The following is a 24,630-nucleotide window of genomic DNA, read 5'->3' on the forward strand; positions in this document are numbered from 1 at the left end:
TATACAGATTATATCTTTTAGTACTCAATACTATTTTATAGTAAAAAAGATGGTGAAATGGGCTAAATCAGGCATGTCAAATTGCCGGCCTGCAGGCCGGATGCATCACGCTAAAACCACATCCACCCCATTGCAGGCAATGGGGAAAAAGTCCCGATACGGCACGTGACATCATGTGATGTCGCGAGTTTGACATGCCTGGGCTAAATGTTTGATTAAGTATTGGGGGGGGGGAGGAATATAAAATCACCTACCAGGAACTCTGCCAAAATATTTCTGAATAGTTTGCATTTATAAGCACGTGTATATATGTGTACAGACACACACTCTTTCTCACACACATACATATAAAACAGCAATATATAACAGCTATAGCAAATCATGCTTGATACCTTTTGACTTAATATTATGTGTAAGACATTAAATTTCTGACTTGAACATTTTTGTTCAGCTTAAGGGCAACACAGAGGCATGCAAACCCATTACATTTCTTAACAAGGTTTCAACATATGGCTGGCTAGAAGCTTAATGATACAATTGAGCATCTTACCTTGAAACTGTGAACCTTCTCATATTTTGGAATGTGTTCGTTTTCTTTCAGAGTTGCTCTTCTGACAAGGGATGTCAGCTGCGAATAAGCAAAGAGTTTAAGAGGTTGCCAGATTGTCACAGATGACTTTTGCAAGCCTAGCCGCATTCCCAAGGCTGCTATCAATAAATCTCTTTGACGGCTCTCCTGCTTCAAGTTGTGAACAGCAACTCTATTAGCTTTTTGCCCTGACCAAGACTCTTTGGAGGGCATTTTGAAAGAGGCAGGAGAGAAGAATATCCCACACAGAAAAATAAAAAATAAAAATCACCACACAAAACCCTAAACACCCTTGGTACTTATTTCAAACAGAACTAAAGCAAAATAAAAGCAGTATCACCCTCAAATCAAATTGTAGAGAGTATTTGTACTGCTGATGCTACAGTTTCTTCTCATCTGCAGTAGACTTTAAAAAGAAAAAAGCTTTCTAATTTAAGCTTGAAAACTTGTAGGTCTGAATAGCCACAGCAAGAGTCACTGTTAACAAAAGACAGCCCACAGTGTCTTCATCCATTTACAAATTCATGTAGCAATTGTCAAATAAGAAGGACTCTAGGCTCTCCTCTCTCCTATTCAACCATCCTGATAATGATTTTGTATCAAAAGATGTTCTCATGCAGCACATAATCAGTTTCCAGTTAATGGATCCTTTCTAACCTCAGTTTAGTGAGGGGGGTGGATGGGGGGAGGTGGGCTTAAACTGGCAGCAATGTATCAGGATTGGTTAGATTAGGAGAATATGTAACCAATGAAAAAGCAGCAGAAGAATTTAAGCAGCGTGCCACTCAACTCTCTCATTTCCCCCCCTCCCACATCTTGCTCGCTCAAAAGAGAAGGAACAAAAAAAAAACCAACAGGAAGATTATGAGAAATAAATGAGTCACACATCATTAGAAAATGGCATCTCTGCCATTTAAAGGCTAAGGAGACTGCAGTACACTTTTTCTCCCCCCAAGCATTAAGACTAAAGACCTAACTGAAAAGCCTTGTATCATGTGGATGCTTTAAATGAAATTTAATAGAACTATTCATAGCTTATTCACAGCTTCATACATGAAGTCATCTGTCCTGCTTTGTTTACAGTATACCGCTTCTGTGATATTCATAGCCCTTTCTTGCACTTCATTTAGTCCTTTTGTTATAAAAAGTACTTCACCAGGGTTTTCCTAGCCATTATATAATGATTCTTAATACATTCAAAAGAATGGGAAAGAAGGAATCCGACATTACTTGCTATTTATATTTAGCCAACCTAAATATATAAAAACGACTTTTGATTGAAATCCCCCGGACTTGCCAATAGGTTCCCAGGTGCTCAAAGGGAATGCTATATACATTTTCAACAAGCTGAAGAAGAAAGGGCAGTATGATACTTCATTTTGCAAGCAAGCAAAAGAAATTAAAATAGCCCATAAATGGGATAACAATATATAATAATAATAATAATAATAATAATAATAATAATAATAATAATAATAATAATAGTAATAATAATAATAATAATAATAATAATAATAATAATAATAAGAAGAAGAAGAAGAAGAAGAAGAAGAAGAAGAAGAAGAAGAAGAAGAAGAAGAAGAAGAAGAGGTTGGAAGGGACCTTGGAGGTCATCTAGTCCAACCCCCTGCTAAGGCAGGAAACCCTATACCATTTCAGACAAATGGCTGGCCAGTCTCTTTTTAAAAACTTCCAGTTTTGGAGCATTCACCACTTCTGGAGGCAGGTTGTTCCACTGATTAATTGTTCTAACTGTCAGGAAATTTCTCCTTAGTTCTAGGTTGCTTCTCTCCTTGACTAGTTTCCATCCATTGCTTCTTGTCCTGCTCTCAGGTGCTTTGGAGAACAGCCTGGCTCCCTCTTCTTTGTGGCAGCCCCTGAGATAATGGAACACTGCTATCATGTCACCCCTCACCCTTCTCTTCATTAAACTACACATACCCAATTCCAGCAACCGTTCCCTATATGTTTTAGCCTCCAGTCCCCCAATCATCTTTCTTGCTCTTCTCTGTACTCTTTCTAGAGTCTCGACATCTTTTTTACATCGTGGTGACCAAAACTGGATGCAGTATTCCAGGTGTGGCCTTACCAAGGCATTGTAAAGTGGTATTAGTACTTCACGTGATCTTGATTCTATCCCTCTGTTAATGCAGCCTAGGACTGTGTTGGCTTTTTTGGCAGCTGCAGCACACTGCTGGCTCATATTGAAGTGATTGTACATTTCAATCACTTCATTTCAATATATTTCTGTCCCCATAAACATTAATTCGCCACTTCCATCTATGGAAGGGTGGGGGTACAGTCCCCTCCTTTCTCACTTTCAGAGGATTTTTTGCTTCTTGGGGATCTTTTCCAGGTAATCAGTTACAAGATAGGAGAGAGAAGATCAATATTCTCACCCAGTTCCAAGCATGCTGTTCACAGTTGTTCTGGTTAATGCTTTTGGACTTCAGCTGCCAGTAGCTTGGGCTAATCAGCAAGGTGTGGCTAGCCTTTCTTTGTGGGGTTAGAGGGCTTCCCTCAGATCAAACATATCAACCGCCCTCATTCAGCAATCAGCAGGAGGGGCCTCTTTCTTTGTCACCTCTCTGGGATGACTTTCGACCCATTTAGGGTCCCCTGGCAGGGTGAAACCAGTTGTGGGGTGCGGAGCCCCAAAATCCCTCAGGTGCATTGCTATGACCCAAGACCAGAAGGCTTCTTAGCTCAGGTGTTAATTGCCTTGATGGTATTTCCTCCACTGATTTGGACTAAGATCTTCTTTGCTCTATTCACTTCTAAAATGTTTCTTGAAATAATAATAATAATAATAATAATAATAATAATAATAATAATAATAATAATAATAATAATAATAATAATAAGTTGGAAGGGACCTTGGAGGTCATCTAGTCCAACCCCCTGCTAAGGCAGGAAACCCTATACCATTTCAGACAAATGGCTGGCCAGTCTCTTCTTAAAAACTTCCAGTGTTGGAGCATTCACCACTTCTGGAGGCAGGTTATTCCACTGGTTAGTTGTTCTAACTGTCAGGAAGTTTCTCCTTAGTTCTAGGTTGCTTCTCTCCTTGACTAGTTTCCATCCGTTGCTTCTTGTCCTGCTTTCAGGTGCTTTGGCGAATAGCTTGGCTCTCTCTTCTTTGTGGCAGCCCCTGAGATATTGGAACACTGCTATCATGTCATAAAGAAAGTGTTAAGGTTTTATAGAAGCTGCAATGCACAGAGATCCAAAAGATCAACTGGGCAAATAGAAATGAGTTCTTTCTTTTAATTACAATGTGGTCACTAAATGAAAAAGATCCCCTTGTGCTTTTCAGAGCTTTGTCTTGCCGATAGGATTCTTGGGTGCAGAAGCCGATTGTGGTCACGCAGAGTTAATCTGCTTTTGTCAGATGATACTTTCATCTCATTGTAAGACGCCACTCCAAGACTACAAAGCAGAAAACAACACAACACCAGATTTCTGTACTCGTGCACACGTGTAAACACGAAATGCACACAAGCTAGATCCCATTTAAATGGCATACCTATCTCTAAATTATTCCTTGTCCCAAAGAATAGTTGTAAGTGGAAGTCTAAGGCTTTATCATTCATTAGTTCTACATATATTTCCAAGAAAATACTGATAGGCATTTCTGGACCATTTTCAATTAATGTGGTATGGTATGTAAAGCAGAGGTCCCCAACCTTTTGAGCACCAGGGACTGGTTCTGTGGAGAGAGGTATTTCTGTGGCCTGGAGGGGGCGTGGTTTCAAGTACTGCCTGCATCCGGTGGGTGGGGCTTTGCTTGTCTGTGTGGACCGGTTTCTGGCATGCCATGGCCTGGTGCCGGTCCACGGACTGGGGGTTAGGGACCCCTGATGTAAAGTATAGCAGCAAACCAATTTTTTTAAAAAAGCATAATACAGGTAGTCCTTTAACATGATCATAATTAAGTCCGGAATTATAGTTATAAGTTGTGGCGGTCATTAAGGTGTCACCACGTGACCATGCTTGATTTGATGACCTTTTTTATGGCATTCGTTAAGTGAACTCTGCGGTCATTAAGCAACCCAATTTTCCCCAATGTTTTTTTTTTTGCCAGAAACTGGAATTAAATGCCAACTTCCAGCAAAAAAAAAAAGGCCCGAATCAGAGTCATGAGATTCTGCTGTAAACAGCTGTAAATGCAGATCCAAGATTTAAAATGTCTGGGACTGCTTTCATGGATACACTTTTCTTTTCCTGCTCCATTTTTCAAACTATCTGCCCTTGAGGCAATATTAGGTTCTCCCAAGATGATCATCTCTATTTATAAACTCCCTTGAAATCTACTTCAAAAGAAATGAGATTACACAAGATATCTAAGGGTAAACCACAAGGTGTGAACAAGGTTTGGAAATAATTCAGAAATAATTTGACTTTATAGCAAAAAGCCATAAGAAAGAAAGAAGGTTATACGAAAATCCTGGGAGGATGGATACGTACATGCAAGAGATATAGAGAGAATATACATATTAGTTTGAAACAATAAAAGTGAACAGCTTCTGTTCAGTAATTCAATCTAGACAGTGCAATTCTGAAAACAATAATATTTCATTCAAATTGAAAATGTTCCTTATTACTCCTATATAACATGGCAATTTTAACAGGATCATCATGACTATTCAGAAATCAAGAAAACCGCAGTAATGTTCACCAAATGTGAACTGATACAAATGTAAACATGAGATTTGGAATTAAAAAATGCCATGCAATTTAACAGATCTAACCATCCTTTCCTATGAAGATGCTTCACCCATATCAAATTTTTGTAGTGTTTTTCAAAAGCATATAAATGACTTTTAACTAGATTCACATAGATATGAAAATTAAATTAATTAATCTACTTGACTTAACCAAAATATTTAATGCATTTTGCTATTATATATGGACATAAACATGAAACTAGAGTAATACATTTGTATTGTAATTAAAATTGCTTAGGTAAAATTATGTTTTGCTCTTAAATATTTATATTTAGTCAATTTATCATTTGCTAGAAAGAGGCTGGTTTTCCACAAATAAATGCATAAATTTATCCATTCTATGTTATATTGTCACTACACTGTCATCTTCATTCTGCAATGAAATGACCTAGTTTTGCCAACAGCTATTCTTTTAAATGATACCTTAAGTTGTCATCAACCAACATGATGTAGGATTATGTCCTATTACTTTTTACAAATAGCAAGTCAATGATTGCCTTCCATAGACAGATTACATTGCCTAGTGGGAATGCACAGGCATATGTGCTCAAAAGAATCCTTCCTGAAATATGGGAAACTGATGCAGTTCATGTCAATAATATGCTCCCTATATACATTATTACATGGTGCAAGAAGCAACCGCATGAACCACCAGGATGATGATGATGATGATGGTGGTGGTGATGATGATGATGATGATGATGATGATAATAATAATAATAATAATAACAACAACAATAACAACAGCAGCAGCAGCAGCAATAGGCACCTTGGGTGCAATCCCAAAACAACTGGAGCACCACTTGAACACCATTGGCATTGCAAAAGGCGGCCTTACTAGGAACTGCTTCCATCCTGCGATGATATCTGTAATACCATCAAACATCCACATGTGTTTATCCCAGGTCCTTCGTAAGGACTCGCTAGGTAGACAAAAATGCCAAATCCAGTCTGAACATCTGGCTGACTGTGCAATGATGAACAACAACAACAACAATAATAATGTTGGAAGGGACCTCCGAGGACTTCTAGTCCAACCCCCTGCTCAGGCAGGAAATTCTATACTATTTCAGACAAATGGCTGTCTAGTCTCTTCTTAAAAACTTCCAGTGTTGGAGCATTCACAACTTCTGGAGGCAGGTTGTTCCACTGGTTAATTGTTCAAACTGTCAGGAAATTTCTCCTTAGTTCTAGGTTGCTTCTCTCTTTGGTTAGTTTCCATCCATTGCTTCTTGTCCTGCCTTCAGGTGCTTTGGAGAATAGCTTGGCTCCCTCTTCTTTGTGGCAGCCCCGGAGATATTGAAACATATCCCTATTGGGATATCAACATGAAATGGCCACTTCTTTCTCTCAAATAATTATCTCTATGCTAGAATTTCTAGGGAACCAGATGAGAGCCTGTGTAACATGTCAAAGGCTCTTAAATACTTTTACTTAATGGGGAAGTTAAAACATTCAGCTCTTCCAAATGTCTTGATAGGTAACTGATGGATCAAATACTTTGGTCCCCAAGAGTTTGAAATTATATTGGAAAACTCTGTACGTACAGTAGGTATCCTGTTGAAGGGCCATGCAAGTAGGGTGCTGCTTTTAAAAGAAAGGAGCATGAACAAGAATTGAATTTGGCCTTTCCTATTTCAACACTCTGACTCCATTTGAAAGGTCTATACTTTTGTAACAAATCATATTTGGGCAACTGCTTCTCATCCCATCCCACTCTGCTCCAGCTTTAGTCCTGGAAAACGAGTGATATCAGAAAGATATTGGCAGCTAAGTATGTTTCCTTCTTAAATAGCAGCATCCCTTTTGTCCTCATTTCTCTGAATAAGAATCAGCTAGATTAAACTCTACATGAATTCAGATCTGAGGCCGACTTTTCCTAGGACTCAGCACTATGTTAAACAGGGACTGTAGTAAACACCTGATCAGATCATCAGCTTCATTCCCCCACACACATACACCAAAGCCCCCTGTTTGATGAAACAGATTTTCTCTTGAAGCAGCTGACAAACAGTACATGGCTGATTAGACTGCAAGATGCTGCAGAGCTCAAATGTAAGTAGCTTCAAAGATAAGGGTGCCTCATAATTAGCTAACAGGACCGGGCAAAGCTTTGACTGAGTCTTCACTTCAGGAAAGCTTTGACTGAGACATCCCTTTGAAGCAGCTTGCAAAGCAACATGGCTTCTGCTTCTAAAGACTGAAGGAAAGATATTATATTGCTTTGTTTTTGTGATATTTGGATGCTGGAACTGCTAGTCAAAAGAAGGCAGCACTGGGCATCCCCTCCCAAGTTATGCCCTGTTGTCAAGGAGCAATAATTTTAGGGGCAGACAAGGGTTGAGAGAATATAGATAATTTGCAAAAAATAAGCAAACCTGGGTCAGTCATGTGATGACCTGCTTTATGACTAACGCAACTGACCCAGATCTCTACAACAAGGAGATCAACAAGCTTCCCACAGTCTGCTCCAATGTTTCCAAAGCATTTGCTTTGTTCCTGGAAATACTTGTGTTTTGTGTACTTGTGTTTTGCTTCTAAAAATTATTTTCTGTTCTTGGATAGCAAACTAATAGTAGTATTAGTTTTACTTCATGATATGGACTCCTTTACCTCTACTACCTTTAATAAATAGTGTTATTAAAGTCAGTTTCCATCAATATCTTATGCTTTTAATAAAACAGTAAAAGCAAGGGGGGAAAAAAGAATAAGGAAAATGTAGCTTTTGTGATTAAAAAAAGCAGCAGTCAGAATGAATGAATGTTTTTTTCCCATTCTATTTATCATCTGATTACATATGTATATCTTTCATCCTCAGTAACCTGCAGGAGAATTTACTGTCTTTCAAGGCAGATGAATTAAATGATGAAATATTTTTAAGACTTGGAAAAGTATAACTTTAAGTGAATTACTTACTCTTTTTTCTACTATGTCATTGTCCCCTGCAGAATCTTTGCCATCAACCATATCTCTCATAGCCACAGGATGCTTCTTGTTTGCTGGCTCTCTGTTCAAAGTTGTATATCCTATGTGTTCATAAATTGGATTTATGGTCATCTTGGCAATGTATTCTGCTGCCTTGGTTTCAATATAAAGGGTGATCAATCCATCTGTCACCAGGTCGTGGATAGACTCAAAACGTTTCTCTCCAACAAAGTGTTTTCCGTCATAGTAGAGTCTGAAGTTTCTAGTTTGATTTCCAAATCTGCCTCAATGGAACAGAACAATAATATATACATTAAAAATAGGCAACTTTGGGTACGTTGTTTTCTAAAAAAAAAAACCCAACCCCCCCCCCCCCCTTAAGGCTAGTACATTCTTTCTATGGTTTTTGCATGCAGGATACAAAATGGTTAGTTCATTGGCTTCAATCATCTGCTTCTACTTTGCCCAAATCAGAGCCTCATTAAAACCGTGGACCTAAAGTCAAAGAGATGTTTGGTTCTGAAAAGACATGATTTGTTACTTAATGATCTTGAAGAGAAATTGACATGCACCTTTTTTTTTAAAAAAATGTATTTTGCTTTTCAGTAAAAATTGCCATAATAGAAATTTCTCTGTTGCAAAATATTACTGCTAAAATTATATGTAGAGCTATATTTCTGGTTGTTTTTTTTTAAGAAAAGGTCATATAAATGGGGTTGAGTTCTGGTAGTGTGTTCAAAAGCAACAAGAAACATACTGTAGCAGAAAGTTCAAGGGCTAATCTCTAGGTTTATGTAAGCTTATGGAAGAAATCTCTCCACTTGAACATAACATGCTTTTGTAGCACTATCAGGAGGAAATCTTATTCACATTTTCATCTGTAGTTCAGAAGAAACTGAGATGTCTGTAATACTAAGGCAAATATGATTTAGGCCAGGGTTCTTCAAACATGGCCCTTTTATGACTTGTGGATTTCAACTCCCAGAATTCTTCAGCCAGGCATGCTGGCTGAGGAATTCTAGGAGTTGAAGTCCACAAGTCATAAAAGGGCCAAGTTTGAAGACCCTTGATTTAGGCTTTCAAGCTGATTTCCAAGCCTGAGTTCAGTAAATTTTGCCAACCTCTCAAATCCTGAATGAATAATTTCATCAGCTGTTGATACAGGTGATGTTGTTGCCCTGTTAAGAGGATTAATAGCAGGGGTTGGGGATACTTATTAACCACAAGTTTCCTGATCAATTTCATAAGAATAATACCGCCATGTTATTCTTGTTAATTTTATCACGGTAACTGGAATAATCTGTGGTCAAGGAGCACGATAATACTTTTTACCTTGCAACATTTAACATTTATTTTCATATTTTTTTTAACATTGTATAAAAAAAGATTGTAACAATGTTCTGAATGTGGGAGATTTGAAGCACTATTAAGAACTTTCACTGCTGAAGAATAAAATCAGAGAAGGAAAAAGCACTCTTGACTGACAATTATATGATAGTATCTGACTCTAACACAAGCCTGTGCACGCACATATATATTTAATGAAAAGATTGTTTCTTCTCCAAAGCATTTGTTCTGTATGCCATTCAAATTCCAAACTATAATTCCTGCTCTTTTATCTACTAATATGGAAGCTTTTTTTTAAAAAAGTGTTTTGCAAATACAGCAGAGAAATTTGAGATCTCTCTCCAAAATTATTTACCTTTGATCTTGCTTATTGTATTGTAAGATTGTAAAGAATAAGAGCGCCCTCAGCCTATCCGGGGAATATAGTATATCAGAAATGTTGCAAGTGAAGTCTTGAGCATCAGATTCCTGGTTACATATAAATAGTATGTACAATGCTATTATTAAATAATGCTAATAATATTGCTATTTCCTAAATCAAATACCAATTTCCAGACAGGTATAATGTTCATTAGCTCTGTGTATATCAGTGTATATGTGCCCCTATGTCTTCATTAGTTCATCAACTCAGATCAGAGTTGCATTATTTTCACTGAAAATATATTTAGGAGATGGGCTTATATTTCTCCTTAAAAATAATGAAGAGACTTTTTTAAAAAAATAGAGAAAAAAACAGGCACACAAATTAGCTGTGATCTTCAGATTGATTTAGTTTTTTTAAGAAGATAAAAATGTATTTGGCGAAATAAACTATGTCAAACCATTAATCTATTGGAAAAGACATATGGCCGACATGGCATTGAAGGACAAGTATTGGGCTATGGTGTTTGAAGCCTCTTGTAGGTGTATGGCATATTTGTTTTGCTGTCCATATTGGTTATATCAATATACTTTTGTATGAGGGTGAAGGTTTGTTCTCCGAGCTTGTGGGTTGGTTTCTGAACGTCTCGTTACCAGGCTAGGTAACATCTTCAGCGGAGGTGAAACCATCCCCACAAGCTCGGAGGACAAACTTTCGCCCTCATCCTACACCCAGCTACAGATGTTTGCCACTATTGCAAACACTTTTGTATATTTGTCTTTATGCTATGAGCCACCCAGAGTTTGGCAGTGCCCTGGTTGAATAAAATACAATAAAATAATAAAATAGTTTGCATTTCTCTCAGTTAATGTTCCCACCCACTGATCCACTATTAGTTTACATTAGAGATTTATTCAATGGATTAGACTTTCTGATACACACATATGTACATAATTGTATTAAATGTAATGTAAAAATATATTACTACCGTTATTGACAAATTTTCACCATGATTAATACTAAATAATGACAGCTTTCATCATATTTTATCCGATTTAAGAAAGAGTTTTTGCCACCAAGAAATATAATTATTCCACATTTGGAAATCTTATTATGTTATTTAAGAAATGTAGAACCATTGTGACAGTTCTGTTTATTAAACAAGAACATAAGTACATACTGTATAATTGTGTGTACTTTATATAATAAGGATTATTAAAAATACCATCGCAGAAACATGTCAAAGACCTTGACATCGTCTTCAAGACATTTTCAATGAACACTTTGTGTGTTTATTTGCAAGCTAAAATAAATAGCTGTATTAAAAATTGCTTTCAATTGCCGTCTGGCTTTTATAGCTGATCAAAAGAATGAACTACAGTCCATAAGCTAGAAAATGGCATTCTGGCTTAAAAAAAAAAGATGAGTCCTTGCATCTTGAGTTTCTGATCAAGTAGTGGGACTTAAAAGGATTTTCAAAAGTCATTTCTTTAGAGACAATCTGATTGCCAAATTTCTTTTTATTCCAATGGAAGTAAGCAGAGTGTTGGATGAAATGACAGCAGAGTAAGCCTGCCAGAAGAACAGAAATGAAATGTTACAGTCTCCTCCCACCAGTGATTTCAACTGGGAAGAAAATTAGCCATAGGATGGGAATAAGAAAGAGGAAGTACTTCATATTTCTCCTGCAAGATTTTTGTTTCTGTAGAATATGGCTGTATTTCCCCCCACTCCCTTCAACATTTCATAATAATTACATCTAAAACTTTACACACACACACACACACACAGAGAGAGAGAGAGAGAGAGAGAGAGAGAGAGAGAGAGAGAGAGAGAGAGAGAGAGAGAGAGAGAGAGAGAGAGAAGTGGGGTCATTCAAAAGATGAAATTTTATGGTCTGGTGCTTCTGTCACTTGAATAGAATAGAATAGAATAGAATAGAATAGAATAGAATAGAATAGAATAGAATAGAATAGAATAGAATAGAATAGAATAGAATAGAATAGAATAGAATAGAATAGAATAGAATAGAATAGAACCTTGGAGGTCTTCTAGTCCAGCCCTCTGCTCGAGCAGGAGAACCTATATCGTCTCAGACAGGTGGATGTCCAGTCTCCATTATGTCCAGTCTCTTTATTAATGACAAAGAGCTCAAAACTTCAAGCAACCTACCAACAGAATGGCTTAGTCAGGCTCAAAAATAATTTACCTTCTCTGGCTGCCCCATGTACAGATACCGAAGAGTTACTTGTTGTGCCTTCAACAAGAGGAAGATTTACTATTGCTCATTTTAATACTGGTGCATCCAGAGGGCTGGGAATGCATTCTATGATTAATTGGGGCGCACACCAAGAACATGGATTATATGACATACAAAAATCGACAGGATATGTATAATTAGAATTCAAATTTTCAAAAATAGCTAAAATAGCATTCTTTTTACATTGTAACATTTCCAACAACTTAAGAATGGAATGTTCATGTATGACTTCTACATTCTCCAAATTTGTGCAACCTTTCCAGATTCGTTCACTCTCAGTTCAATTTATGATGTCATTACTCCAGCAACATTAGGATGGAGTAATTTACTTTTTTTTAACAGCTCTTGAAATATCTAATAAAATCTGATTGTTAATCAAGGAACACAACATCTGTTTTCAGCTATTTTATACAGATTTTAAAGCAAAGTAATTTTGATACTCAACTATTGGCAAAACAGCGATGATCACATCTGAAGGTCTTCAACTTTGTAATCAAATATTAATCTACCACAGGGAATTATGCAAAAATCAGGCCAGGAACCAATTGCAAAAGCAGGTACATGTTAATTTAAAATATTCCCTTGTTCCCTTACCCACCCCACTCCATTTTAAAAGAAATTGGTGTGTCTTTATCAGTTGAACAAGTTATTAAATTTACTGTCCCATCGCATGTCAAGGACAATCTCTGTTTTAATGCTATGTATTTTTCCATGCTCCAAAATGAATTAAGGTAGAAATAAAAGCTATGCTTTAGATGTTGATTTTTTTCTTATTTTTGTAGAGACTTGCATAATGTACAACCCAACCATCCATCCATCAAATGTGAAGATCTAAATGAACTATAAAATGTCTTTATCAACTGTTCTAATTATTAATACAGTATACTACACTAGATTTAAAATTAATCTCTTGTTTTTCAATAATCTGTTTTTAGTTATGTTTATTACCTGCCCACAAAGCGTTACATTGGTGGTTAAAAGTTTGTGAACTCTTTTGAAGAATTTTCAATACTTCTGCAAATGACCTAAAGCATAATGTTTTCCTTTCAAGTCCTACAACTAGATCAGGGCTTTTCAACCTTTTCACCCATTGTACCACTTTTAGGATATGGTAACATCCCAGTACCAACAGTCGCCTAGCAAGGTGTCAAAAACTTGACCAAAAAAAAAAAAGAAGAAAAAAGTGATGAAGTACAGGTAGTCCTCGACTTACAACAGTTCGCTTAGTGACTGTTTGAAGTTACAATGGCACTGAAAAAAGTGCCCCCCAAGCCACAGCCGAGCAAGACACCTGCCTGCCCACCTGGCAGCGCTCTTCCTCCTGTCCGAGGTTTTCATTGTTGTGAGCATTTCTGTTGAGGATTGGCAGCGAGGGTGGGGTGGGGTGGTGTTTGGTTTTTATTCCCCCCCTGCTGGGTGGTTGCAGGAGGTTTTGGTCACTTCACATGATCCTGGGACACTGTGACCATCATAAATATGAATCAGTTGCCAAGCATCTGAATGTAAATCAGAAGATCCTGTAGATGCTGCAACATTCCAGCTGATTGGCACTTCTTCTGGGCTCAGCAGAAGCACCAGTATCAGTGCTGAACTCCAGCTGCAGCCTGGCGCTGATTCTGGCGCTTCCACTGAGCCCTGACAGCCCCGAAGAAGCGCTGATCCTGGCGCTTCCGCTGAGCCCCGACAGCCCTGCAGCTGCAGCCATCTCTCGCTCAGGCTTGTGCAGTGCTGCCACTGGTTCAGCTCATTCCCCTCTCCCGCTACCACTTTTCTAGGATGGTCGCGTACCACCTGCCGGGTGCCAATGTACCACAGGTGGTACCTGTACCACTGGTTGAAAAGCCCTGAACTAGATGAAGAGAACACAGTGAAACAAATACATCAAACAACATTATTCATTTGGGTACCGAGGAAAATGATCCAGAAAGGGTTCACAACACTTTTAAGTTGTTGTTGTTAGCTGCGAAGTCATGTCCGACCCATCACGACCCTATGGACAACGTTCCTCCAGGCCTTCCTGTCCTCTACCATCTTCTGGAGTCCATTTAAGCTCACGCCTACTGCTTCAGTGACTCCATCCAGCCACCTCATTCTCTGTCGTCCCCTTCTTCTCTTGCCCTCAATCTTTCCCAGCATTAGGCTCTTCTCCACTGAGTCCTTCCTTCTCATTAGGTGGACAAAGTATTTGAGTTTCAACTTCAGGATCTGGCCTTCTAAAGTGCAGTCAGGGTTGATCTCCTCTAGGACTGACCGGTTTGATCGCCTTGCGGTCCAAGGGACTTGCAGGAGTCTTCTCCAGCACCATAGTTCAAAGGCCTCAATTCTTTGGTGCTCAGCCTTTCTTATGGTCCAACTTTCACAGCCATACATTGCAAATGGAAAGACCATAGCCTTGACTATACACACTTTTGTTGACAGGGTGATGTCTGCTTTTTAGTGTGCTGTCTAGATTTGCCATTGCTTTCCTCCCCAGGAGCAAGCGTCTTTTAATTTCTTGGCTACAGTCCCCATCTGCAGTGATCTTGGAGCCCAGGAAAATAAAATCTGTCACTACCTCCATTTCTTCCCCATCTATTTGCCAGGAATTGAGAGGGCCAGATGCCATGATCTTGGTTTTCTTAATGTTAAGTTTCAACCCAACTTTTGCACTCTCCTTCATCTTTAGTTCCTCGTTAGTTCCTCGTCACTTTTTGCCATTAGAGTGCTATCATCTGCATATCTTAGGTTGTTGATATTTCTCCCGGCAATCTTAATTCCAACTTTTGATTCATCTAGCCCTGCCTTTCTCATGATGTGCTCTGCATATAAGTTAAATAGGCAAGGCGGCAGTATACAGCCTTGCCGGACTCCTTTCCCAATTTTGAAGCAATCAGTGGTTTCGTGTCCAGTTCTCACTGTTGCTTCTTGGCCCGCATATAGGTTTCTCAAGAGACAAATAAGATGGTCTGGTACTCCCATCTCTTTAAGAATTTGCTACAGTTTGTTGTGATCCACACAATCAAAAGCTTTAACATAGTCAATGAAGCAGAAGTAGATGTTTTTCTGGAACTCCCTAGCTTTCTCCATGATCCAGCGTATGTTGGCAATTTGATGTCTAGTTCCTCTGCCTCTTTGAAATCCTGCCTGTACTTCTGGTAGTTCTCGATCCACATACTGCTGGAGTCTAGCTTGTAGGATTTTAAGCATAACTTTACTAGCATGTGAAATGAGTGCAATGGTGCGATAGTTTGAACATTCTTTGGCACTGCCTTTCTTTGGAATTGGAATGTAAACTGATCTTTTCCAATCCTGTGGCCACTGTTGAGTTTTCCAAATTTGCTGGCAAATTGAGTGTAGCACTTTTATTGCACCGTCTTTTAAGATTTTGAATAGCTCAGCTGGAATACTGTCACCTCCACTAGCTTTGTTGTTGCTAAGTTTTTCTAAGGCCCACTTCACATTCTAGGATGTCTGGCTCGAGGTCAGTGACCACCTCATCTTGGTTATCAGGGACATTAAGCTCTTTCTTGTATAGTTCTGTGTAATTCTTAATCTCTTCTGCCTCTGTTAGGTCCCTGCCATTTTGGTCCTTTATCATGCCCATTTTTGCATGAAACGTTCCCTTCATCTCTCCAATTTTCTTGAAGAGATCTTTGGTCCTCCCTATTTTATTGTTTTCTTCTATTTCTTTGCACTGGTCATTTAAGAAGGCATTCTTATCTCTTCTAGCTATTCTCTGGAATTCTGCATTCAATTGGGCGTATCTTTCTTTTTCTCCCTTGTCTTTCGCTTCCCCCCTTTCCTCAGCTATTTGCAAAGCTTCCTCAGACAGCCATTTTGCTTTCTTGCATGTCTTTTTCTTTGGGCTGGTTTTAGTGGCTACCTCTTGTAGGATGTTGCGAACCTCTGTCCATAGTTCTTCAGGCACTCTGTCTATCAGATCTAATTCCTTAAATCTATTTGTCACCTCTACTGTATATTCAACAGGGATATGATTTAATTCATACCTGAGTGGCCTAGTGCTTTTTTTATTTTTATTTTTTTATTACATTTATATCCCGCCCTTCTCCGAAGACTCAGGGCGGCTTACAAGCTTAGCAGTAGCCTTCATTCTATGTATATGCCTGCTTGTTAGGGCTTTCACACACACCCCAAGCGGCATTATTACAAAGTCAGCTTATTGCCCCCAACAATCTGGGTCCTCATTTTACCTACCTCGTAAGGATGGAAGGCTGAGTCAACCTTGAGCCTGGTGGGATGCGAACCTGCACTAATTGCAGGCAGCTGATGTTACTTAAGGAGGCATCAGCCCACTGCTCCACCAAGGCTCTTTTCCCTACCTTCTTCAGTTTAAGCCTAAACTTTGCAATGAGAAGCTCATGGTCTGAGCCACAGTCAGCTTCTGGTCTTGTTTTTACTCGCTGTATAGAGCTTCTCCATCTTTGGCTGCAGAGCATATAGTCAATCTGATTTCTGTGTTGACCGTCTGGTGATGTTCATGTGTAGAGCCGTCTCTTGGGTTGTTGGAAAAGAGTGTTTGCTATGACCATCGTATTCTCTTGACAAAATTCTATCAGTCTGTGCCCTGCTTCATTTTGTACTCCAAGGCCAAACTTGCCTGTTATTCCAGTTATCTTTTGGCTTCCTACTTTAGCATTCCAATCCCCCATGATGATAAGGACATCATTTTTTGGTGTTAGTTCTATAAGGTGCTGTAGGGCTTCATAGAACTGATACTGAATGGTTTGCCTTGGATTCGAACTGAGATCATTCTGTCATTTTGAGGATTGTATCCCAGTATTGCTTTTCCTACTCTTTTATTGACTATGAAGGCTACACCATTTCTTCTGAGGGATTCTTCCCTGCAGTAGTATAATTGATGGTCATCTGAATTAAATTCACCCATTCCTGTCCATTTTAGTTTGCTGATTCCTAAGATGTCGATGTTCAGTCTTGTTATCTCTTGTTTGACCACGTCCAGCTTTGATTCATGGATCTTACATTCCAGGTTCCTATGGAGAAAAAATCTTTACAGCATCGGACTTTCCTTTCACCACCAGATACATCCACAGCTAGTGTCCTTTTGGCTTTGGCCCAGTCGCTTCATTCTTTCTGGCACTACTAGTACTAGCCCTCTGCTCTTCCCCAGTAGCATATTGGACGCCTTCCGACCTGAGGGGCTCATCTTCCAGCGTCATATCTTTTTGCCTTTTGGTACTGTCCATAGGGTTTTCATGGCAAAGATACTGGAGTGGGTTGCCATTTCCTTCTCCAGTGGATCCAGTGAATTCTCTGCTATGACCTGTCCGTCTTGGGTGGCCCTGCACATCATAGCTTCATTGAATTACGCAAGCCCCTTCACCACAAGGCAGTAATCCACGAAGGGGAGACTTTTAAGTACCAACACATATAAATTATGTGTTGGAACCATGACACTATGTGAACAATGAAGTCGTTGAAGGGAAATTGAGCTGCTAAACAGACTTGGCTTTTCCAGCAAAGGCAGATGCCCACCTTCTCCATTAGTCTGGAGATTCTGCTGCCTTGCAAATGAATGTGTTGTAATTTGCCTTTTTAAAAATTCAAATTCCTTCAGAATATGCCCAATTAACTAGAATAATTTGAAAATTATTTTAGAATAATCTCATTTTTATTTTTTGTTAACTTTTTTGTTTCACGTTTGTTTCAATATGAAATTCAATCAGTATTCAGTCTCGATGGAACCAGGGTCTGCCCATCTTACCCTGCACTATTGGTCTTCCCAAGAATTCCTACTAAACACAGTTCAAGAAAAGATTCATTCTGTGACTTATAAATATTGTGCAAGCATACCCTGCAACACCCGGAGCAAAAGGGGGACATGGCAGGATTTCAATTTCCCATGGATTCTGCCAACCAATTGCAGTGTGAGGGAGGCGAGAGAGAATCCACTAGCAAGGGGTGAATTTGACTAATGAAAAGAGTTCTAGATTTCTAGTTCAATTCAAAGGAATTTTGTGAACTTTGAAATCTCTAAATTTGAAATTTGCATCTGGCTGGGAAGTGACTGATTTTTTTTACCTTATCTGTTCAAACTGGCCTGTTTTTCAGAAACTGCATGGACAAGTCCTTGCAGTTTTCTTGGTGAGGTATTTCAAAAATGGTTTGCCACTGCTTCCTTCCTAAGGTTGAGAGAGAGTGACTGGCTTTGTGCCTGAGGTGGGATTAAAATTCATAGTCTCCCTGTTTCTAGTTTGATGCCTTCACCATACACCAAACTGTCTCTCACTGATATCTCACAGTAATTTCTTCTGATTCTGCAGGAGGCCCATAAGATACATATGCTACTGAGTAGTTTTCTGTGTATGACCTTAATTGTTGAGCTGTTTCCAAAACTACTTTTTCTTCTACATGTGCATATAATGATTTGTGACATGAGGCATAAGTCTTCATGTATTAATTTTTAAATACTGTTGCATATTTTAAATGAGAGGTATGGACATATAAATATTTTTGGAGATCTTAAAACCATGGGTGAGGAGTGGGAGAACCTTTTCTGATTTTTCTTTGAAAAAAAGAAAGTTGTAGGATAAATAGAAACACATGAAGTACTTATAAGTATACATCCTTTCCAGATTTAAGTTCACTTTGCTATTTTATATAGCATATAAATATAAGGTGTATTTTGTATGCTTTGGTTTATTCATATAATTATCTTGTTCTGCATGTCTATTTTATATAAAAGTATAATTTAGACAGTAATTTATATACTAGTTTACTTTCAGTTGATCACAAACAGAATTATAAACTTTAAGAAACTAATTCGTTGATTTGTCAGTCTGACAATCTGGTAAAAACTAAAACTGAAGACAGAATAAAACAACATGATAATGAAACAGTTATGTATTCCATTTTTCCACATTTTACATTATATTGAAGAAAAATAGTTAAGAATGGGGAAAAATAAGAAGATTCATTGCACAAAAACTGTGGTACTTTTATGATACCTCTTCAGTTTTATTTTCTGAGCTAGCACTACAATCAGCAATTTATTTGGTTCTTTTGGCCAAAAACAACAACACAGTTAGCAATTGCTGCTTCTTCTGGGACAAGAGACATTACTTTTATCCCTTGATAGACTTTTAATACTGATAATCAAAGTGCATATTAGGACAAGTTTCTCTACTCTTTTATACATTAGTGGCTGAGTACAGTGTTAATTTTTTAATTAAATGCTTCCTTACAAATTGTAAGAAAACATTTGGGAAGAATAAAGTGGGAGGAATAAAAGGAAGCAATATATCAGAAAACTGTCTTATTACGTTCATTAATGTAAAATAAAACATTGCATTTGAATGGCATTTATTAGATATCTGATAATTATTACTTATACTCAAAGCACAAAACAAAAGTAAAGAAATTCTACTGAAAATCTGAAGGACATATATGTGAAAAATGTAGGCTCCTTTTTTTGTTAGCTGTAAATGAATTCTAGATTTAAAATTTCTGCTCTACATACCCTGAATCCTTACTTGGTACAGAGAAATGGAACAGCAGAACACTATAAAGCTGCTCCTACTAAAAATAATCATTTTGCAATATCAATTAGTGCCACGTCAAGGTCTCATAGTCAGTTGGAAGAGCAAGAAGCAAGTGCCTAGACCAACTTAGACTTGTAGATGAATAAAATAGATGTTCAGTGGTGGGATTCAGCCAGTTTTCACCGGTTTGCTAGAACCAGTATGTAAATTTTGTTAAGTTTGGAGAACCAGCTGAATCCATGCTGCTTCTGGAAGTCCGTTCTAGGCCTTGGAGGCCTGGAGGAGATCTCCCAGGCCTAGACCAGCCTGCCAGAAGTGTGCTGATGTTACTTCTGGAAGTCTGTTCTAGGCCTCGGAGGCCTGGATGAGGCCTCCCAGGCCTAGAACGGTCCACAGGAAGTGCATGGATGTCACTTCCGGAAGTCCATTCTAGGCCTCAGAGGCCCAGGCCTGCACCCACGCAGAAAACCAGATGTTCAGGTATTTGAATCCCACCACTGGATAAGTTCCAAAAGTTGGCAGTCGAGGGGAGAAGAACAGAGTGAAGGATGTTACAAAAGTCTGCATAGCTACTCTTGCAATAACTTAACCAGGCTGAAGAACCAAGCCTGAGCTCACAAGTATATGATGGCAGGCACTTTCCTGTAGGTAGCCCTAACCACATGACCTGTCTCAGCTTTGATGCGTTCTACCCAATCTTCCATTGCACAGCTGCAAAGCAAGTATCAAGCCAACAGATCCTTAGGCTTGAGAGCTTCCTTAGCAGGCAGAAAGCAAAGCTGGGGCTCTGTTGCCGGATATTCTTTGAGTCCCTTGGTGCCTTACAGTCCAATTCTTTTCATTTGTGGGTACTGACTACAGTATTTCCTGGCAAGAATACTTTACTAGAGGCAACTGATGTTGCCAAAACCTCATAGCAACCCCACCATTTGTGCTTTCTCTGAGCTATACAATTCTCTTGACTTCAGTTGAAGTGGACAGATAGATACTTGTTTCGCTGGAACGGATAACTGGATAAAATATGTCCTAAATGCTATGGGCATTTGTAAGAAAGCCAGGTGGCCTGCCCTATATAGAACAAAAGAAAAAAACCACCCTTAAATACGCATTCATAAAATGGTCCCAGAAGATCTAGAGAGGAACAGGAAAAGAAAGACTGTTAAAATGCTTACTAAATGCTTACTGAGATAGAGATTGAGGCCCTTTTCTTCTCTGAAATATTCCCTTTTCTCCAAACAAGAAAAAAAAAACTCAGCAGGAATGAGGCTTGCTGAAATATATTATTCAGCCTCTGAATCTCTTGTTAGTAATTGTTAAGATGTGGGGGCAGGTAGAAGTATGTTGCTAACACAACAGCAAAAGATGATGTAGGAGTTCTGGCCGAAACAAGGCAGAAATTATAATAAATGACAGACTGAAGTGGGAGTCAGCAGCAATGGAAAGACGAACATGAATGTAGCAAGAATGACATATGAAGAAAAAAAAGACTGTAGTCAAGAGGGAGATAACTGGACAGGTAATTCGTTCTTCATTAACTTTAGAAAAACTTTACAAAAGCAGGCTAACAACTAGCTTTTAGTATTAAAACTCTATTTTGCAGAATGAAGGCACATAGAACTTTCAAAAGCCTTTTCATAGATTACCCTGCAGCAAATCTGGGACTGCCCCAAATTTGCACTTTTATAAGGAAATGCACCCTAAAAATAAAATATAATTTTATTACATATTGAATTTGTCATGCGGTTCATTGGTGAAGTATTGCGCTGGCATAGAACAATGTACATCTGACATGTTTTAAGTTCTAAAATGTCCTCAGAGCCACCTTCCAGCATACAATCTTATGCCTCAGCTATCTCGTAGAGGGAAAAGATCAGAGAAAATTTTGAGAGAAAAGGGAAAGAAATTCCAACCGTGTGGGATGAGGACACAGAATAACCTCTGAGAACATCAGGCAAAAAGGATTACCCCATCAGCAATAGCAGCTATCAGCTACAGCATTAGTTGTTACCATATGAGCAATAAGAGCCATCAGCCTCTCCTGCGTACAAGGAAGATGTCTGTATTTTTTTTAAAGAGGGTTGAAATATGTCAAAATGGAATCCAAAATAGAAGATCGTAAGGGATATGCCAAAGATATAACACAAATGGGTCACTGCAGCAATAACAATCCAAGACATATGTCAAGTTCTTTCCTACCAAATTACAGTTATAAACCCTCAATCTCCTGGGTTCCCTTCAGGAAAAAAAATACAATTTGACTTACATAGTAGACCATTTATGGCTTTATGAAGCCCCCAAGAAATAAGTAGGGAAATATATTTGTGTGAGTTCTTAAGGAAGAATAGATTGGATATTATGAGGGAAAAACTGTTGAAATACATCCAGAGGGCCATTCTTTTATTTCTGAATTTTACATCATCCAACTACCAGATACAGTTGGGAGAAAGAATTTAGGCCTGGATATATAATTCTGACTTTCGTGACACATAAATTAGAAATATCAATAGATTTTCTTGGACTAGTATGGCCAAACACCATTGCCTGTAATTTCCCTAGATTAAGCAGTAGCTGCTTTAGGAAAATAGATTTGATCTTTCGTATCAAATATATTTTGATATGGATTAGGATTTAGGATTCCTAAATCCTAATCCATGTTTTAAGATTCCTATTTTATTATCCAGGCCCAAAGATCGATATTCTCCTATTCCTCCCCCTAGCAAACAGCCACTTCTGTTCATGGCTGTTGCAACTTTATTTTATGTTCCCCTACCTTCACTCCCTCTCTCAGCCCAAATCATAGAGCTCAAAGAGTTTACTTCTTTGATGGCCTTCAAGCCAAAGCTTCCTTTTTATAATCTCTATTCCCTCTCCTTCAGTTGTTTTCCTGGACTCATTTCCCCAGCTCTCTAGCAAATCCGTATGGGCACTTCTGCCTTTCTTTCATGGCCTTGTAAGGACATAGTTAAAACTCTTCACGTGAAAGGATTCCTCCCCAGCCCAAGCCCTGTTACTTAACTCCGTGGTAGCCTATCTCTGCATCATTATCCTCAGCAGTTACTGTTTGGTAATATTCCGTGTCACTTGGGCAACAGCTGAGAGGAATCATTTGCAGCAAAAATTAATCAGCATAAAAGCACCTTGCCTTTAATCTCTTTACAAATAAGTCTTGAGTGTCACGGTACTCCTTATATTAAAAAATTCAAATGAAGTTTCCAATCAAATGAGTTTTCCCATGTCACATTGCAGGGCTTTTTTACCCCCTCCTGTAATGCAACCGTAGGCCTTGAAGGGAAAGCAACCATGGTAACCAGCTAAACACTGTTGAGTTGAAGTGGTGGCAGCAGCAGCAGCCCTCATCTCCAAAGAACAGAGAGTGCTGCTGCCCTTCACCACCTCCCACTTCTATTTCTCTTGGCTTTCCTTTTTATCTTCTCCCTAATTAAACAGGTTTCCAACCACAAAATTGACACTGGAGATGATGTGCTATTGTTGTTATCATCTGTTATAGGCCTTGGCATTAAGCAGGCCCTACTGTTTAGTTGACTTTAAAGGCAGATTTAATACCGTCTGGAATTAATTAGAAATTTCCTGTCCCTTTTAGCTGTAAGGAATTTCTGATTTACATAAAATGTATTCTCTTATACCTTTATTCTCACTTCTAGCATGGATACCTGTGCAATAACATGCTTGGGCTACATTTTCTTTTTTCTTAAAAAAAACTCCTTTTATTAAATCTTGCTTCTGGGATGCAGTCACTAACCTGCAATATTCTTATTTAATATTAATATTTAATAATACATATGTTCTTTTTAAAAGCTAAAAAAAATACTTTACTCCTCCCTGGTTCTATTATCATTGGGGGGGGGGACATCTGATCTCATAAAAAATATGTTCACTTTGAATCCAGCCTGTTATAGCAATGTTGAGTTCTATGCTCTGTGCAGCAAATATTCATGTTTGCTGACCCTATTCTCTACAAAAGAGGCTTACTAGATTTGCTCACCTAGTCTAATAAAACCTGTTATTTGAAATACAACCTTATTTTTCTTTCAACTACAAGTGGATTTGGATTCTCTTCTTTAATTATTTTCAAATTGTTGCTATAGCCATCTGATCTACTTAAACTCAGTTGCTTGGACATACAGTACATATTTTAACACAGCATTGCTGCACTAGCAAAGCACATAAAACTGAAATGGAAAACTACTTTATTATTATCAAAAACTACTGTTCATGAAAGCTACCTCACACTAGTCACTAAAATCCATCTCTCAAAATAAATAACTCAGAACACTATGTTGGCATTTCGAAACTACTGGTTATGGGAGTGGAATAAGCACTTAATCTATGGGCTGAGCACAAAGATGTAATATTAAAAAAACAGGCTGGGGATAAAGAGGATGATGTGCTGCCTTATGTACGGAGAACTAAAATCAGCACTGGCTTTATAGGCAGAAACCTGAATTAATTTAAGCATTTTTACTCCAGTTCTTCACAAAGCTTGACAGTTCTGAACTAAAATACGTAAAAACGTATTCTTCATAAAACAGTAGTTCAAAATTCAGTCTTAAACAACACTAAAATATTACTAGGAAATCTGAAAGACTCAAAAGCCACTGGAACTGAAGTTATGACGAAGTTGGCCTACATTTGACTGGTTTATGAAATAAGGGGGAAAAGCAAGTTTGGAATTCAGTAGGATAAACAAAGAACAGTACTACAGATGTCTGCCTGCTTATATCAAAATATAATAGACATATTTATAAGAGTAGGTGAACAGAGTATCTATTCACAATATATATTCATATATTCACATTACGTACATGTATTTTCACATAGCATTACAGTCTAAATGCTTAGTACCATAACATGTTCCTGTTGCTACAAATTATTTAAACTATAAGAAATGAAAAGATTGCATT

General features: G+C 38.3%; 1 protein-coding gene across 2 annotated transcripts in view; it reads right to left on the reverse strand.

Annotated features, from left to right (window-relative positions):
* Positions 1 to 24,630, reverse strand: part of CHN1 (chimerin 1) — a gene marked incomplete at its 5' end in the record, with an annotated part of 127,843 nt that overhangs the window by 30,511 nt on the left and 72,702 nt on the right. For both annotated transcript variants that reach the window (XM_081313976.1, XM_081313975.1), the window contains 2 exons: positions 551 to 628; positions 8,233 to 8,521. In XM_081313976.1, coding sequence (XP_081170102.1) covers positions 551 to 628; positions 8,233 to 8,521 — 367 coding nt within the window. The remainder of the gene's footprint in view (positions 1 to 550; positions 629 to 8,232; positions 8,522 to 24,630) is intronic.

The sequence above is a fragment of the Vipera berus genome, assembly GCF_964194415.1.
Source record: "Vipera berus genome assembly, chromosome: 1".
In the NCBI taxonomy this organism is placed as follows: domain Eukaryota; kingdom Metazoa; phylum Chordata; class Lepidosauria; order Squamata; family Viperidae; genus Vipera; species Vipera berus.